The following is a 16,604-nucleotide window of genomic DNA, read 5'->3' as shown; positions in this document are numbered from 1 at the left end:
ACCCCTGTGCTCCCTGACACGGTGACCCATACATCTCTGCTGGCAGGGGTTTAAATTATGACACTGCTGCCAGAGGAGGGGATGCAAATCAGATGTCTGAATGCTCTGGTGTTCAAAGACCCAATTCTCTTTTAGAGTAGCAAGAGGTTGGCAGTCCCTCTGCGTATTTCCTTTTAGTGCCTCGATGGTACTTTTTCACACCAACCTGCTGACTCTATCTAGGATCAGCCGAGGGGTCCGGATAGGTTTCCAAAGGCAGGCACATATTCTACTTGGATATGCGCAGCTAAGGGTCTCCAAAGCCTGACCCCACGGCCCTTTCATATCACACGTTAGCCTCATCCCGACATCAGTTTTATCATCTCCCTTCTCTGCCCTTTGGGCAGCACAGCGGGGTTAGAGCGGGTCTCGGAGTGGGGCGGACATTCATCCAGGTGGGGCAGGTGGGGCAGGTGAGGCACTCGATTCCAATCTCCTGCCTACATTCTGAGACTCATCCTAACGGGGACTGATGTCTCCAACTGCTATCTTCCCTTGATGCGTAACAGCAGAAGAGGATGAGGGGCGGTTTTCTGAGATTCTGCGTACAGTAAGGAACTGTGAGTGGAAAAGAGGGGAAATGGGGTGAGAACGGAATCAGTGAGCTGGGAAACAGGCACCCTCGGGTCTACAGGGAAGCTCACTCACCCCTCCGCCACCCTCCTCGCCGGCTGGGCCCCCGCAGTCAGAGCCAGGCGGCGTGGGCACTGTGGTAACCACTGGTCCTCGGGCCCCGTGGCCCCGTGCTCTCAGAGAACGTCAATCACAGCGGCCACTGCGGTGACGTGGGCCGTGGAGAGCAGAGGCGTCCTCGTGAACACCTCGGCACTGTGTCTGGCTCCGCGGGGGGAAGCCTTGTCCCCTCTGCCCCCGGCCAAGCTCCATCAGTGGGGGAGGGACGGGGCCAGCCCAGACCGCAGCCTCAAGGTGCAGAAGCAGCCCGTCGAGAGGAGGGAACCCCACGCCCTCACGTCCACCCAGGGGCCTGGCTTACCGCTGCCTCCATTCCTCCTTAGAGTTCACATAACACATCTTGTTTTACAGAGCAGGGGTGTTTACTTTCCTAATAGGAACAAACAGAAATGAAACATATTCCCTCAAGGCAGGAGACAGTAAGAAAAAAAACCTCACATACTTTTTAAGCAGACACTCGGAAGTTATCAAATGGTATTAACCAAAAGGCGAAATGGATACCCTGGATTAGCAGAAAGCCCCAGGACGGCCCCAAAGCCTAGTCCATTCAGTTGTTATTTGCGTGCTGGGCGTATGAGGCAGGCTGTGGAGACTTGTGTTTGAGGGCCAGCTGCTGGCGACCTAGGTGACCATGGTGGTCAGTCACCAGCCGTCTACCCACGTCCACTGTGTGCTTCCTCGGCCCTGGGGATATAAAGTAACCGAAACACAGACCTTGCCCCGTTAGTGCTTACGACCTAGAGAAGACAACAGACAAGTAAACGATAAAATCACTGCACCACGGCAAGTGCAGCAAAAACCAGAGGTGGCCATGACTGACTCTGCCCAGGGAGCCTGGGGTGATATCAAGAAGACAGGCCTCGGGCTTCCCTGGTGGCGCAGTGGTTGAGGGTCTGCCTGCCGATGCAGGGGATGCGGGTTCGTGCCCCGGTCTGGGAGGATCCCACATGCCACGGGGCGGCTGGGCCCGTGAGCCATGGCCGCTGAGCCTGCGCGTCCGGAGCCTGTGCTCCTCAACGGGAGAGGCCACAACAGTGAGAGGCCTGCGTACCGCAAAAAAAAAAAAAAAGGAGACAGGCCTTGCTCAGTATCTTACAAGATGAACGTGTTTGCCACGTTGCTGGGGGAGAGGATGCTGCAAACAGAGACCAGTGTGGACACCAACAATGAGGTGTAATGCTGCTGAGGAAGTCAAGTCTTCAGCAACTCCTGGACCCGGGGAAACCTGTGCACACGATACGGGAGACTCAGATAGGATCACCTGCCAAGCAGTAACGATGACGATGGTGACGCTCAGCCCTGAAAGGTGGAAACAGAAGCCAAGAGTCCTGTGTGCGTTTGGGAGACGTGTGTGTGCAGAACTCCCAAATCGCCTTCTCTAAAATTTCTCTACAATGTAGACACGAGGACTGGCCCCATTAGCAATGTTTGGTTTGAAGGCCACCATGAGGTGAGTTAAATAGGGCTTGAAGGTGAGTGCCATGCTGGCCAGATGGGTAGGGAAGAGAGTAACAGAAGAGGCTGGAAAGGTAAACTGGAACCAGATTATGAAGCTGAGTGCATATTAGAATAAGACTTTCATCTGTAGAACAACAGGACAAATGAGACTTTTAAACAAGAAAAGTTAGCATATCTGGGTCTCAATTTCCATATCTGTAGAGCTGAAATGAATGGACTAGATCATTTCCAAAGTTCCGTCCTGCACAGAAACGAACACTTGTGTTCTACTGCTGTCTCCTACAAGCCTCTAATTCTGTTTCTGTCTCCAATTTATTCTTCAGAATTTTTTGCCTCATGAAATAATTTTCCTGCTCACCTTTCTTCAGTTAGCACCATCCATCAAATCGTAAATGAAACTATGTTTTCTAATGTCTGGTAAACAGTAAATGCAGAAGTGCAGATCAATTCGAGAAATCCGTTAACATTTTATGGTCATTGACTTGAGTCAGGCTGATTTTCTAGATTTAAATTCTCTCAGCCCCGTATCTGCAGGGCTGATATAGACTTTAAAATGTCATTGGGGCTTCCCTGGTGGCGCAGTGGTTGAGAGTCTGCCTGCCGATGCAGGGGACACGGGTTTGTGCCCCGGTCCGGGAAGGTCCCACATGCCGCAGAGCGGCTGGGCCCATGAGCCATGGCCACTGAGCCTGCGCGTCCGGAGCCTGTGCTCCTCAACGGGAGAGGCCACAACAGTGAGAGGCCCACGTACCACAAAAAATAAATAAATAAATAAATAAAATGTCATAGTCTGCATATGATTGTTTGCATGCAATTACTGTCACTTCAAAGGGAGAGAGGCCTGAGTTGGAACAGAAAAGGCAGAGATGACGTACCAAGAGGTTCTCTGGCTTGATGTCTCTGTGCACAATGCTGAGGGCATGGAGGTACCTGAGGGCGTTGGCCAGGTTGTACACCATGGCACTGCCATCTCTCTCAGTGTACTTGGTTGAAGAAGTAATTGCATCAAAGAGATCTCCACCCTAAAGGACACATAAAAGAACATATCAAAACATCGACAGTGGGGACTTCCCTGGTGGCACAGTGGTTAAGACTCTGCACTCTCAATGCAGAAGGCCAAGGTTCGATCCCTGGTCCAGGAACTAGATCCCACATGCATGCCGCAACTAAGTTTGCATGCCACAACTAAGGCGCCTGTGTGCCGCAACTAAGGAGCCCATCTGCCATAACTAAGACCCAATGCAACCAAATAAATAAATAAATACTTTAAAAAGCAAAACAAACCAAAACATCAACAGTGGCAGTTCTATGAAGGTAACAAAGAAAGCTCATCAGCCTGGAGTAGAGGAAAAAAAATGACACAAGTGCCACTAAAATTGATGATTATAAATAATGAAAGTTTCAAGGTAGCAAAACACTTTTCCAATTAGGTCCTTCAAGAATATTATAAGTCTTGGGATTTGTCATCAATGAATTCTCTTGAAATCTCTCCATCCTCTTACTTTGACCAATTCCATCACCAGAAAAAGCTCAGTAGCTGTTTCCATCTCCTCAACCAGCATGATGATATTTGGATGTTTCACTCTGCGCAGTATCGACACTTCGTTCTCAATCAGATGCTCCTGTCAAAAAGGGTTTAGAGAGGTAGATCAGAAATTACAGAACCCTCTGCTCTATCCCTGTGTTCTGGAGGACAACACAGGCTGTAGATCTGACACTGAAGGAACAGAGACAAACCACACCCTGGCCCAGCTGGTGTCCCTAGGGACAGGACAAGTCAGCGTGACACCTCATTGTAACTAACAGAAAGACATTCTTCAATACATCCCTCGAGAACTTCCCTGGTGGCGCAATGGTTAGGAATCCGCCTGCCAATGCAGGGGACACAGGTTTGAGCCCTGGCCCGGGAAGATCCCACATGCCTCAGAGCAACTAAGCCTATGCGCCACAACTCCTGAGCCCACGTGCCACAACTACTGAGCCTGCGTGCCACAACTATTGAAGCTCACGCGCCTAGGGCCCGTGCTGTGCAACAAGAGAAGCCGCCATAATGAGAAGCCCGCACACCGCAAAGAAGAGTAGCTCCCGCTCACCGCAACTAGAGAAAGCCCACACGCAGCAACAAAGACCCAACACAGCCAAAAATAAAATACATAAATAAATTTATTAAAAAAAATACATCCCTCAAAAGGCTCGGCATGCTATCTGGCACATAAAACACACTCCTTCCTGTCTCTTCTTTATTTCTAACACCTTAAGAGGTTGTGATGCTATGAAAACTTGTGTACGCCACACTGTGCTTTGCAGTTCAGCTGGAATCACTTTTCCCTTTCAGTATACACTCAGAAATAAAGACTAGGCATGTAAGGAAATTTGGCATGCTTATGGGATACAACTTCTAGCATTACAAACATTTTTAGTTTTTAAACTATTACCAATATGAATTTGAATTTCATGTTGAAATTCATAAAAAAGAAACTTTCTTCTTCTATGATTGGGTATGAAATCATTCACCAGATGGATGTTCCTTATCATCTTGTATTTCAGAAATCAGGAAACATATAGTACCATGGGGACCATCACTGCTCTGAAAATACCACCTGATTATCAGTCCTGGTGAGTAATGCAGTTGAGATCAGCACTGTAGCAAAACATTTACTCACGGCATTATTATTTTCAATACACCAACCCATGAATCATGAGCAACAATTGGTCTATGTTATTATGAGACATTAAAATCTCTCAACAATGTCATATTTGTTAATCCTCATTTACAGTAATAATAAATTGTTTAGAATTTAGGAAATGCTCTGTAGAAATTGCTAATTGCCCTATTACACACTCTAGGTTTTCAAATATAGCAAAATTTACCTTATAAGGGCTATCATTTGCTACCTAAATATTCAATACACATATATGCATATATTCATATTATATGTTCGTGTGTGTGTGTGTGTGTGCGCGCGTGTGTGTGCACTTCCCTCTTACCGCCCCTTTTGCCTCCTTTGCTCTCATGAATTTCAACTAAATTTAGTGTTCCGCTGCAGTAGTAAGATAATTATCTCTAGTTCAGGATACCATTTATGGTTCCTCTCATCTTCATGCATCCATGTATACATGTATTTTTACTCAAAGCCATCTCAAATGCTTTTCGACAACAGGTGGAAGTATGAATTATAACAGATGAATAACCAACATTCAGAGAAAATCTGTTGCTGGCTGCTGCTCATGGTGGGCGGTGTTTCTCTAGCATTGAATGCACTGTGTTTGTCCAGGTAGTCACTCAGTAAATGCTGGAAAATGACAGTGCAAATGCTGAACCAACATGGGGGAAAGAAAAGAACCAACATGATCTAGGAATCTAGTCACTATCTGTCCGTCGCTGTGCAAGGTACTTGTGTAATGTCTTAACGCTTATCCTTAGAACAGTCCTTGAGGCGGGGTGCACACCTAGGGTCCTGACATCCCAGTCCACATTTTTTGTACTGCACAATATCACCTTTCAAAGGGGGAGGCTTTAGTCCAAGTTGTAATTTTTCAAAATGACAGCTGCAAAGCTGAAACTATTCAATTCCTTGAAAAGACAGGAACTAGAGGTAGTCTCACACCAACTTGGGAGTCAAGGCAGAACCACACCAGGCTTTGTACAGGAAGAGAATCTATGCCCATTAATGAGCAGGGCTGGGAAGACTTAGACTGGCTTTGGAGTCAGCAGACAGGGAAGAACAGTGGTTCTCAGAACCTAGCCAACCACAGCTGGGAGGCCACAGGGCCCCCTGCGTGGTTCCAGTCTCACAGGGCAGCAGCAGTAGGCAGCAACAGAGCCCTGGTCCCTCCCAAGGGAAGCAGCTGTGCAGCCAACTCCTCGTGGCCACAGAGACAAAGGAAAGATGCAGCAAACCCTCCACATTTGTACACCTGTTTAGAAGCCTTTGGCTCATCTGTGCCAACCATGTCCTTAATCACAGTAACAAGCAGAGGCAGATGTACCTTTGTGAACATGTAAAGGCAACCAAATGAGTTTATTTCACTCTGTGTGAAGCCGAGACGACATGGTAGCAAAATGGGTGTTTGATTTTTAAGCTAAGTGCAACTATCACGTCAGTTCTCCTCCCTCCTCCCCATTTCCCCCAGGTTGGGAGAGTCTATAAATTTACCTCTCTTCAGGGGCTCGGTCTGTGATGCTAATTTAGAGTGACATACGTAAAATAATCCCCATCACCAGTACCCCAAGAATTCTCTCAAATTGGAGCTAAAATAAGGAGTCTACCGCATACGGAGACCACACCTCCCCCAAGTTATCTTTTTCATTAAAAGGCACAACAGAGAGTCTTCTGAGACGCATTGTGGAACTTCTCCCAGGGCCTCTGGGCAGTGTCACATTTCAAACATTAAGTGAATACTGCAACATTTTCTCCACCATTATTTATTATCTCAGCTTACTGTATGCTACTCAACAATGGCTAGTATTCTATGCACATAGTGAAGGTTTTTGCTGGGATGTGGGAGTTATTAGCCTTTGTTTCCCAACCTCCGACGATGCATGTAAATACGTCTTTGAAGGAACAATCCTCTCTTTAACGTAAACCATCTTCAGAAGCAAAACAAAACAATGCACAAAAATCTTTACCAACGTTATCTTCCTATTTCTTATGCAACCCGTATGTAATCTTTGTTTCTAATATATAAAAATGCTCTCTAGGTTACATTTTCCAGGGAAATATTTCTAAATACAATGTGAACATCACTTTTGTCTTGAACTGCACTGAACTTGCATTATTCAGTCATCTACCATTATTTATGTTAAGTGATTCATGATTCTAACTCCAAATAATTTACACATGAATCATTTCATGGCGGTGTTCCACGGTTTTGTATGTGAGAGTAAATGACAAAGAAAACTGCTCACTTGGCAAAGGATACCGCCCTATCCTTGGCCAGGGTGGTTTTTAACTGACAGAGAGAGAGAGAGAGAGAGAGAGAGAGAGAGAGAGAGAGAGAGAGAGAGAGAGAGAGAGAGAGAGAGAGAGAGAGAGAGACAGCCAGAGAGAAACAGATTCACGGAATAAACAGCTCTCTCAAACCAAACGAATCATCTTGTCTCCAGTCCTTCCCTCCTGTGTCCTTTGGCTCACTGAATGAACCTGGCTGCCCAGAGCAGACAGGAATTCCACCCGGACCCTCCTTCCTGCATCCTCCTGCACAGCCAATCAATCACCGATCCCTGCCAGGTCAGCCTTCTCCATAGCCTCGGGATATATCCATTCCCATTTTATCCCTTTTGCCAATCTCTTATCTAGACCTCCAGGCGCTTGCACAGGCGGTTTTTTCTGGAGCTCTCTTTCCCCGCTTCTTGGTGAACTCCTATTTACCCCTCAGCACCACATGAGACCTCACCTCCTCCAGGTGGCCTCCCCTGCTCAACTGTGACTGGGTTAGGAGCCCCTCGAATTTGTTCTCAGTGCCCCTGTGCCCTGCTGCAACCACAGCCCTCACCCTGCTGTCCCAGAGCTTTCTGTTTACCTCACCCTCCAGCAACTAGCACAGTCCGTTCTGAAGTGCTCAAGAAAGTGGAAGACATAAACACATCATGCCTGCTCTCGGTCAACAGTGGCTTTACAGCTGGTATATATATTGTGGGGTAAGTACTGCTGAGGATCATGCAGTGAGAGAGATGAGATGCTCAGATCGCTACCTGTAATTTCTGCGGTAGATGAGTGTGGTTGGTTGAATAACGGCCACACAAAGTTACCAAGCCTTAATGCCTGGAACTTGTTAATATTACTGTATTTGAAAAAATGTCTTTGGAGATGTGATTAAAGATACTGCAACGAAGAGATAACAGTGGATTATCTGGGTGCCATCACAAGTGTCTTTATGAGACAGAGGCAGAGGGAGATTTCACAGACAAAAGAGGAAAAACACACACACAGAAGAGAGGGAGGTGAAGACGGAGGCAGGGTTTGCAGTGATGTGGCCACAAGCCAAGGAATACTGTCAGCCACCAGAAGCTACTTAGAATCAAGGTACAGATTCTCCCCTAAAGCTTCCAGAGGGAGTGTGCATTTCAGACTTAGCCGCCAGAACTGTGAGAAAATAAATTTCCGTTGTAAGCCACTAAGTTTGTGGTAATTTATTCCAACAGCCTCAGGAAACTACTACAATATACATTTGGATTTATGTCCTGCCTGGACCCATATCATGTAGATAATGAATGCAGAACTCCGGGAAGAGAAGGAAGGACCACTTCTAAGCACCACAACAGAAAGCTCAGGGCTTCATACACTATGGGAATTCAATAAATATTTAGAATGAATATTATTTAGAATACCAAACTTGGAAGAATTCTTAAATTTACAAACACCATAGCCTTCTCAAAAGCCTCCTTAAATTTGGCCCCAAGGTAGATCTTGCAAAAATCTCCTACGTGGCATGTAACTCAATAAAGTTACAACACTCCTTCACAACATACACAAAAATAAACTCAAAATGGCTTAAAGACTTAAATATAAGACAGGACACCATAAAACTCCCAGAAGAGAACACAGGCAAAACATTCTCTGACATTAATAATAGCAATGTTTTCTTAGGTCAGTCTCCCAAGGCAATAGAAATAAAAGCAAAAATAAACAAATGGGACCTGATTAAACTTATAAGCTTTTGCACAGCAAAGGAAACCATAAACTAAACAAAAAGACAACCTACGGACTGGGAGAAAATATCTGCAAAAATGATGCGACCAATGAGGATTTAATTTCCAAAATATATAAACAGCTCATACAACTCAATAACAAAATAACAAACAACCCAATCAAAACATGGGCAGAAGACCTAAACAGACATTTCTCCAAAGAAGACATACAGATGGCCAATAGGTACATGAAGGGATGCTCAACATCACTAATTACCAGAGAAACGCAAATCAAAACTACATTCAGGTATCACTTCACATCAGTCAGAATGGCCATCATTAAAAAGTCTACAAATAATAAATGCTGGAGAGGGTGTCAAGAAAAGGGAACCCTCATACACTGTTGGTGGGAATTTAAATTGGTGCAGCTACTACGGAGAACAGTATGGAGGTTCCTTAAAAAACTAAAAATAGAGTTACCGTATGATCCAGCAATCCTACTCCTGGGCATATATCCAGAGAAAACTCTAATTTGAAAAGATAATGCAGCCCAGCGTTCATAGCAGCACTATATACTATAGCCAAGACATGGAAGCAACCTAAACGTCCATCAAAAAATGAATGGATAAAGAAAATGTGGTACATATATACAAGGGAATATTACTCAGCCGTAAAAAGAATGAAATAATGCCATTTGCAGCAACGTGGATGGACCTAGAGATTATCATACTAAGTGAAGTAAGTCAGACAGAAAAAGACAAATACCATATGATATCACTTATATGTGGAATCTAAAATATGACACAAATGAACGTATCTACAAAACAGAAACAGACTCGCAGATACAGAAAACAAACTTATGGTTACCAAAGGGGAAAGGGGGTGGTAGAGGGATAAATTAGGAGTTTGGGATTAACAGATACAAGCTACTACATATAAAATACTGGGTTGGCCAGAAAGTTTGTTTGGTTTAAAGTAAAAATAAAAGACACATTTTTCATTTTCACGAAGAACTTTACTGAACAACAGATTCAGTAACCAAATGAACTTTTTGGCCAAACCAGTAGATAAACAACCAGGTCCTACTATATAGCACAGGGAACTACTGTATATTCAATACCTTGTAATAACCTATAATGAAAAAGAATATGAAAAAAAATACGTATGTATAACTGAGTCTCCTTGCTGTAAACCAGAAACTAACACAACATTATAAATCAATTTAAGAAAATCTCCTACTGAGGGACTTTCCTGGTGGTCCAGTGGCCCACACTCCCAGGGCAGGGGGCCCAGGTTCGAACCCTGGTCAGGGAACTAGATTCTGCATGCATGCCGCAACTAAGAGTTTGTATGCTGCAACTAAGAGTCCGCATGCTGCAATGAAGATCCCGTGTGCCGCAATGAAGACTCAGCACAGCAAAAATAAATAAATAATAAATAAATAAATATTTTTTTTAAAGAAAAAGAAAACGTCCTACTTGGAAGAACCCAACATGCTTTCCATCTTCTGGGCCTTACTCAGGCTGCGCTGGCCGCCTCAAAAGCTTTTCTGTCATTACTGCCTACTCAAGCCGTTACCTACTGCTCAAATCCAGCTCGAATGCTTCTTGCTCTAAGGCATCTCCACTGAGCACCTACTTCTCTCATGTGCTACCCTGAACTCCCATAACACTTTTACAGAACTGGTATTGTTAAATTACCTTATTCCTAGCACAGTATCTTGCACAAACATCAAATGTTAGGTAAACAAGTGAATTAATCTTGTACATTACAGAAAAGCAAACAGAAAACCAGAGGTTAAGAATTTTTCCCAGGTTCTTATTATAGGAACAAATGCATAAGTTGAACTTGGAGAGGGGATCATGGTAGATTGGCCAGTGTAGACTGGCTGTGCAACCAACTAGCCCAAAGGTCCAATCACTGCTCTGCTTCTGTGTGACTTTTGGGAAGCTATTTAATTTGAATTTCTGTTTCTTTATCTGTAAAATCAGTACATCTGTGTTGCAAGTCATTAAAGATAATGTGCAAAATGTATATATGTCCAAGCCTGGATAGATAATACATTTTGATAAATGGATAGATAATACATTTTGGATAGATAATACATTTTGATAAATGGCTGATATTATTTTCATCATTATTACTTTTCTGTATACAACCCACAAGGCAGAGGTAACGAACGATGCCCCCGAAGAGTGGCTGAATACCTCCCCTTAGATTTTGTTTTAAAAAAGCAAATTCTGGGCTTCCCTGGTGGCACAGTGGTTGAGAATCTGCCTGCCGATGCAGGGGACACGCGTTCGAACCCTGGCCTGGGAAGATCCCACATGCCGCAGAGCAACTGGGCCCGTGAGCCACAACTACTGAGCCTGCGCATCTGGAGCCTGTGCTCTGCAACGAGAGGCCGCAACAGTGAGAGGCCCGCGCACTGCGATGAAGAGTGGCCCCTGCTGCCAAAAAAAAGCAAATTCTCTGTATCAATTTTTTTCCTAAATATAAGCTTTAGTGGAAAAATCTACCTATTTAGAACAAAACAAGTATGGGATTAACAGATACAAATTACTTTACATAAAATAGATAAGTAACAAGGATTTACTGTATAGCACAGGGAATTATATTCAATATCCTATAATAACCTATAATGAAATATAATCTGAAAAAATTACTGAACCACTTTGCTGTACAACTGAAACTAACACAATATTGTAAGTCAACTATTCTTCAGGTTTTTTTTTAAAGTTTTAACATTATAATTTTATATAGTCAATGTGGAAATAATTGTTCAAATAAGCAAAATATAAGGATGGAAATAAGTATATGATCGTGAATTATAAAAATGAAATGACATTCAATAACAAAGAAAAATAAGATCCAAATGTTTGAAGTGACCTATTCATTTGCCTCAACACTTAGTGTACCAGACTGAATTTTTTTGCATAAAGATTTTTTTTTCAACTACTGAGACAGCTGCTTAAATTTTAATCACGTAAACAATATCCTTACCAGAGCAATTATTTTTAAACTTTTTTGAAAAAATACTTTAATACAGTTGTTTAGAACTTGGCTCCCCAAATTATGACACATTCTGCTTAAATCACACAATATCAGATACAAAGAGCAACACCTACTTACATATGGAGACAGGCTTTGCAGCTGAAAATGTAATAAAATTATTAGCACAATAACTGAAAACACACAGAATTAGTTAAAGAAAATTACATTTAGAAAAACCTTATTCAAAGAAAAGGGGGGCATTTTGCACAGACTCTGCTTCATTAGCTGTCACAATGTAGTTAAAAAAAAAAAAAGTGTATGACAAATTTGTCTATTGGATTTTCCATTCTGGGTCTCTGAGAAGACTCTTCTAACACTGTATCATAATATTTTAAGTTTCCTGTTAAAAATACACAATTTTGTAAATGTCTGATGAAGAATAGTTTTAGGAGGTCCATAAATATAAAACCACTACTATCACATCAAATCCTCCTAGCTATAACTTAATAATATTGACAGTTAACACATGTTAAATTCTTGTTATATACTGGTACTCTTCTACATGTTTTCTATGCCTTAATTCAATTAATTCACAATAACCTATGCCTTCGATATTATTAACAACTGCATTTTATAGGAAGAAACAGAGGCACAGAGGGGTTAACTAATTTTTCCAAGGTCATACAGCAAAAAGAGGCAGAGCCAGGATTAAACTTTACACAATCTGGCTCTAGAGTAATACTGTTCAATAGAAATGTGATCCACACATGTAAATTTAAGTTTTCTAGTAGCCATGTTAAAAAATATAAAAAGCAGGTAAAATGTATAACTCATTTAACCCCATATATCCAAGATATTATCATTTCAACATGTAATCAAATACAAAAGATATTAATGAAGTATCTTACATTCTTCTTTCTGCATTAAGTCTTCAAAATCTGTTGTGTTTTACACTGAGAGTACATTTCAGTTCAGACTGGCCATACTTCAAGTGCTCAGCACCACAAGCGCGAGGAACTCAGAGTTGGACCATGAGATCTAGAGCCTTCTCTCTCTTTTTTTCAATTAATTAATTTATTTATTTATTTTTGGCTGTGTTGGGTCTTCGTTGCTGTGCGTGGGCTTTCTTTAGTTGCGGCGAGCAGGGGCTACTCTTCATTGCGGCGCACGGGCTTCTCATTGCGGTGGCTTCTCTTGTTGCGGAGCATGGGATCTAGGCACACAGGCTTCAGTAGTTGTGGCTCGCGGGCTCTAGAGTGCCGGCTCAGTAGTTGTGGCGCACAGGCTTAGTTGCTCCACAGCATGTGGGATTTTCCCAGACTAGGGCTCGAACCCGTGTCCCCTGCATTGGTAGGTGGATTCTTAACCACTGCGCCACCTTCTAGGGAAGGCCCTAGAGCTTGCTCTCTTAACTGCTATGCTACTTGCCAGAAAGGAATCTAAAAAGGTCTTTGTCATCACTATTGTAGAATATTTATCCTTTCAAATATAGTTGAAATGGCAGTAATCTAGCAGCATTCTATCATTTGATTTTTTTTCCCAGTCCCATCTTCAGAGTAGGACAGAGAAAAAAGTTCATCCATTTGGGGAGACAATCCATGGTGTATCTGCACATCCCACATCATCTTTAGTTACAAACTATCTTTCCAAGTATGTCTGTATAGCAAACACCCTTGGAACACAGAGACAGGGTCTCCCCCAGGGGTGGATGACGATTTGTTTCCTGACCATGATAATAAAAATAATGCTCTCCTCTGGGGCAGAGGCTGGGTAGGATGCTAGTGGCCGCCTCATAAGATTGGGGGGGTTCCTAAGCTTGGGGGTCCTCCACTGTGACACAAACCCACTGTGTGGACAGCATCCAGCTGGGCCCCTCTGCATCACTTCTGTGGGCTTTGGGAACCAGTGCAAGCATGGAGCTCATGCTAGCTGCTGTGGCACCGGTAGTAGTTTTTGTCTCTGACCCAGGAATCTTGTGTCTTCTGCCACATCTACAGAGCTGGAAGGCTAATTTCTTAGTTTGAAAAGTCTCAGAACCCTCACAGTTCTTGAGGCACCTTTTGTGTGTTGCTGGGTTTTGATATAGACATCTCCCAGAGAGAAGAACTTGTATTTTTCAATGGTTAGGACAGAGATCAAATCAATTGACTGTTTTAGGATTAAGGTTTCTGAAAAATGGCAGGGGAAAAAAAGCTTGATAAGGTTTCCCCCGCTACTATCAGCAGACTATTCCTATTATGATCTTGTCAAATCACCACTTAAATTCCTTCACCGCAGTAAACATCTCTAAGTTTTTTCAGTTTCTTTTACAAAACAGTTATGTATACTGTACCTTTCCGCAACATTTGGCTTTGTCTATAATCTTTAGGGCAAACTCCTTTCCTGTGGACCTATGGAATAATCAGAGGAAGGCCATTTAAAGACATAAATCAAAGACACCATCCATCCTGATTTCCTCTACAGCACAGACCCAGGGAAAAAAGAGTGGCTTCCTTCTCTATACACCAGAGAGGATGCTGAGTGGGGTCAGGGAGAAAAATACCCACAAAAGATTTTTTTAAAACCCACAAAGCCACACTGTCAATCTCCTTTTATAAGTATTAATCATTACAATATTAAGTAACTCACATATTTAAAGTATTTAAATTTTGTTGTATCAGACTTGGACAAGAAGCTGTTCTTCCATACTTAAATCTCAAAAATAGTTCTCTTAAGAGACAGAATAAAATTAAGAAAAATGAATCAAAGTAACAGAAAATTTTCTTTTATCAATGTCTTTACATGAGTCCATTAGTCACTAATTAGCCCATAATTCAAAACTGAAAAGTCCCTAGACTTTCAGTTTCTATTTCTCAGCCAAAACTCCACTTAGGATCCGGTGCCACCTTATCCACACCTTGAAACGTCCATATCTGGTACTAGAGATGTCATTCATTTGACACAAGAGTCCTGATGTTGTTATTTAACTTTTAATCACCTCTAGTATAATTTAATCTGAACATGTCAAAAATACATCTTTTAGAATAGGAGAGCAGTTCAAGAAAGAACACTGTGGCATTCTTGGAATAGGTTAGCTCTCTCAAGCACAAGCTGCTTTTGCCAGGGGGTCACGGTACACACTGATGAGACCGACCTTGGAAGAATAACTTTTATTTAAACTGCTTCTCCATAATGGAAACCAAACACTGCCTCAGATTTCTAATGAGTCTTCAGATGTCATATTTTAGATGCTTGTTGCTTGAGCAGCAATCTGTGTACCAGAGCTAAGCAGAGGGGCTTAGAAGACAGGGAGCTACTTTGTGTACCATATAAGGAGCAGTAAAGCTTCACTGGAGATGTAGCAGAACAGGAAAACTGTAGTCACCAGAACTTTCTGGAAAACTCCCCCTCACCCATCTCCCACCACCACAACAAAAATGACCACTTAGAACAGCTAGAATAACAGGCTATAAACACAAAGACTCTAATCTGAGTCTTTTCCAGTTTTAATATTGTTTACAAAAGGCCTGGAATGTAAAAGAATGGATTTGTTACCATATGAGAAAATAGGATCTTAAACAAAATAAGGCTGGACAAGCAAAAATATAATTTTAATATGAGCAAAAGTTGGCTGATTCTGATATTGAATAAAGTCAGAGCTCATGTATCCTGAACTACTGATAATATGCAATTAATTATTAGCTGAGAGGGTTAATGACTTAATATAAGTACAGCACTGAGAACAGAGCCTGGCACAGATAAGCGCTATAGGAGATTTTTTTTTTTTTTTTAAATGAATCGTACTCTTTCCCATTTTTCTCTGGCTCATGGATGAGACCTGATATATCTCCCAAAGTACAAAGCAGGTTTATATTCTACATGTATACATACATTTTCCCCTGTCAAGTTGCCTGTGGGCATGCAAAACACTAGCCCTAAGAGTAGACTCTTTAAGAAGGCCTTTCGTTCATTCAGATAAGAATAAACTCCAAAGGAGAAACGTATGTGTCGGTGAACAAACCATTATCCTCACTACCCGCTCACCTGTCCATGCACTCTTTGACTACTGCAAAGTTGCCATCACCAATAACCTTCCCGATTTTGTACTTCTCAAGAAGAGGTGACGATTCAGAGCACCTGTTTCCATTCACACCTGCAAAAAAGGATAAACACAAAGTCTAGTGAACACATCACATTTCACCTCGATTCCTACAGACGGGTGAAATAATAAATCACAATGGAGTTATTTCTAAATCTGTGGTAAAACTAAAGAAAATCCTCTGAGCGTATTCTCTGAATAGAACACCTGAACCACCCATTTCCTTTTGGCCTTGTTGGTTGGAATCAGAAACCAACAAAATCAATAAACCTGACAAGTCCCTGAAATATCAGCTGAAAATAAGTGATTAGCTTTGGGTGAAAGGGGAGTCTAACCAAAACTTTGTAAACTTTTTGTCAACTCTGGAGAAAGGGGGAGGGGATGATGATGGGGACTTAATCTTAGAAATTTTCTCTCCAAGATTTTCTAGTAAAGAAAATTCTGGCCACTTAGGATACCTTGTTAAGGCTAATTTCTGGCTCAAAGTGTCCTCAAAAAGGAGAGGGGGGAGGGGCAGGAGAAGGAAGTGGTTAAGATCGACCACTTTTCACAATGTATCCCCAGTGCCCTGTACATAGCTGACACCAAACAAAGAAACCCACTTAAAGATATCTAAGAACAAGGAAAGTCTACATTTAGGAATTGTGAGTCGATTGCCACTAAGGAAAAATAAAGGAAACCCAAGACTAAAATCTGAAATTGGGTAGCTTA

The 16,604-nt window shown here is 42.5% G+C and overlaps 1 protein-coding gene across 9 annotated transcripts in view; it reads right to left on the bottom strand.

The window, feature by feature from the left end:
• DCLK2 (doublecortin like kinase 2) overlaps positions 1-16,604 on the bottom strand; it is a 156,787-nt gene that overhangs the window by 19,102 nt on the left and 121,081 nt on the right. For all 9 annotated transcript variants that reach the window (XR_009540250.1, XM_060147733.1, XM_060147730.1 and 6 more), the window contains 4 exons: positions 15,839-15,947; positions 14,148-14,205; positions 3,693-3,812; positions 3,066-3,212 (listed from right to left, as the gene is read on the bottom strand). Coding sequence is in view for 8 of the 9 variants with exons in the window: in XM_060147733.1 (XP_060003716.1) it covers positions 3,066-3,212; positions 3,693-3,812; positions 14,148-14,205; positions 15,839-15,947 (434 nt within the window). In the remaining variant the exon portion in view is untranslated. The remainder of the gene's footprint in view (positions 1-3,065; positions 3,213-3,692; positions 3,813-14,147; positions 14,206-15,838; positions 15,948-16,604) is intronic.

Source organism: Lagenorhynchus albirostris, chromosome 4, assembly GCF_949774975.1.
Source record: "Lagenorhynchus albirostris chromosome 4, mLagAlb1.1, whole genome shotgun sequence".
Lineage (NCBI taxonomy): Eukaryota > Metazoa > Chordata > Mammalia > Artiodactyla > Delphinidae > Lagenorhynchus > Lagenorhynchus albirostris.
The sequence above is the reverse complement of the archived record's forward strand: the minus strand, read 5'-3'. Positions and strand labels throughout refer to the sequence as shown.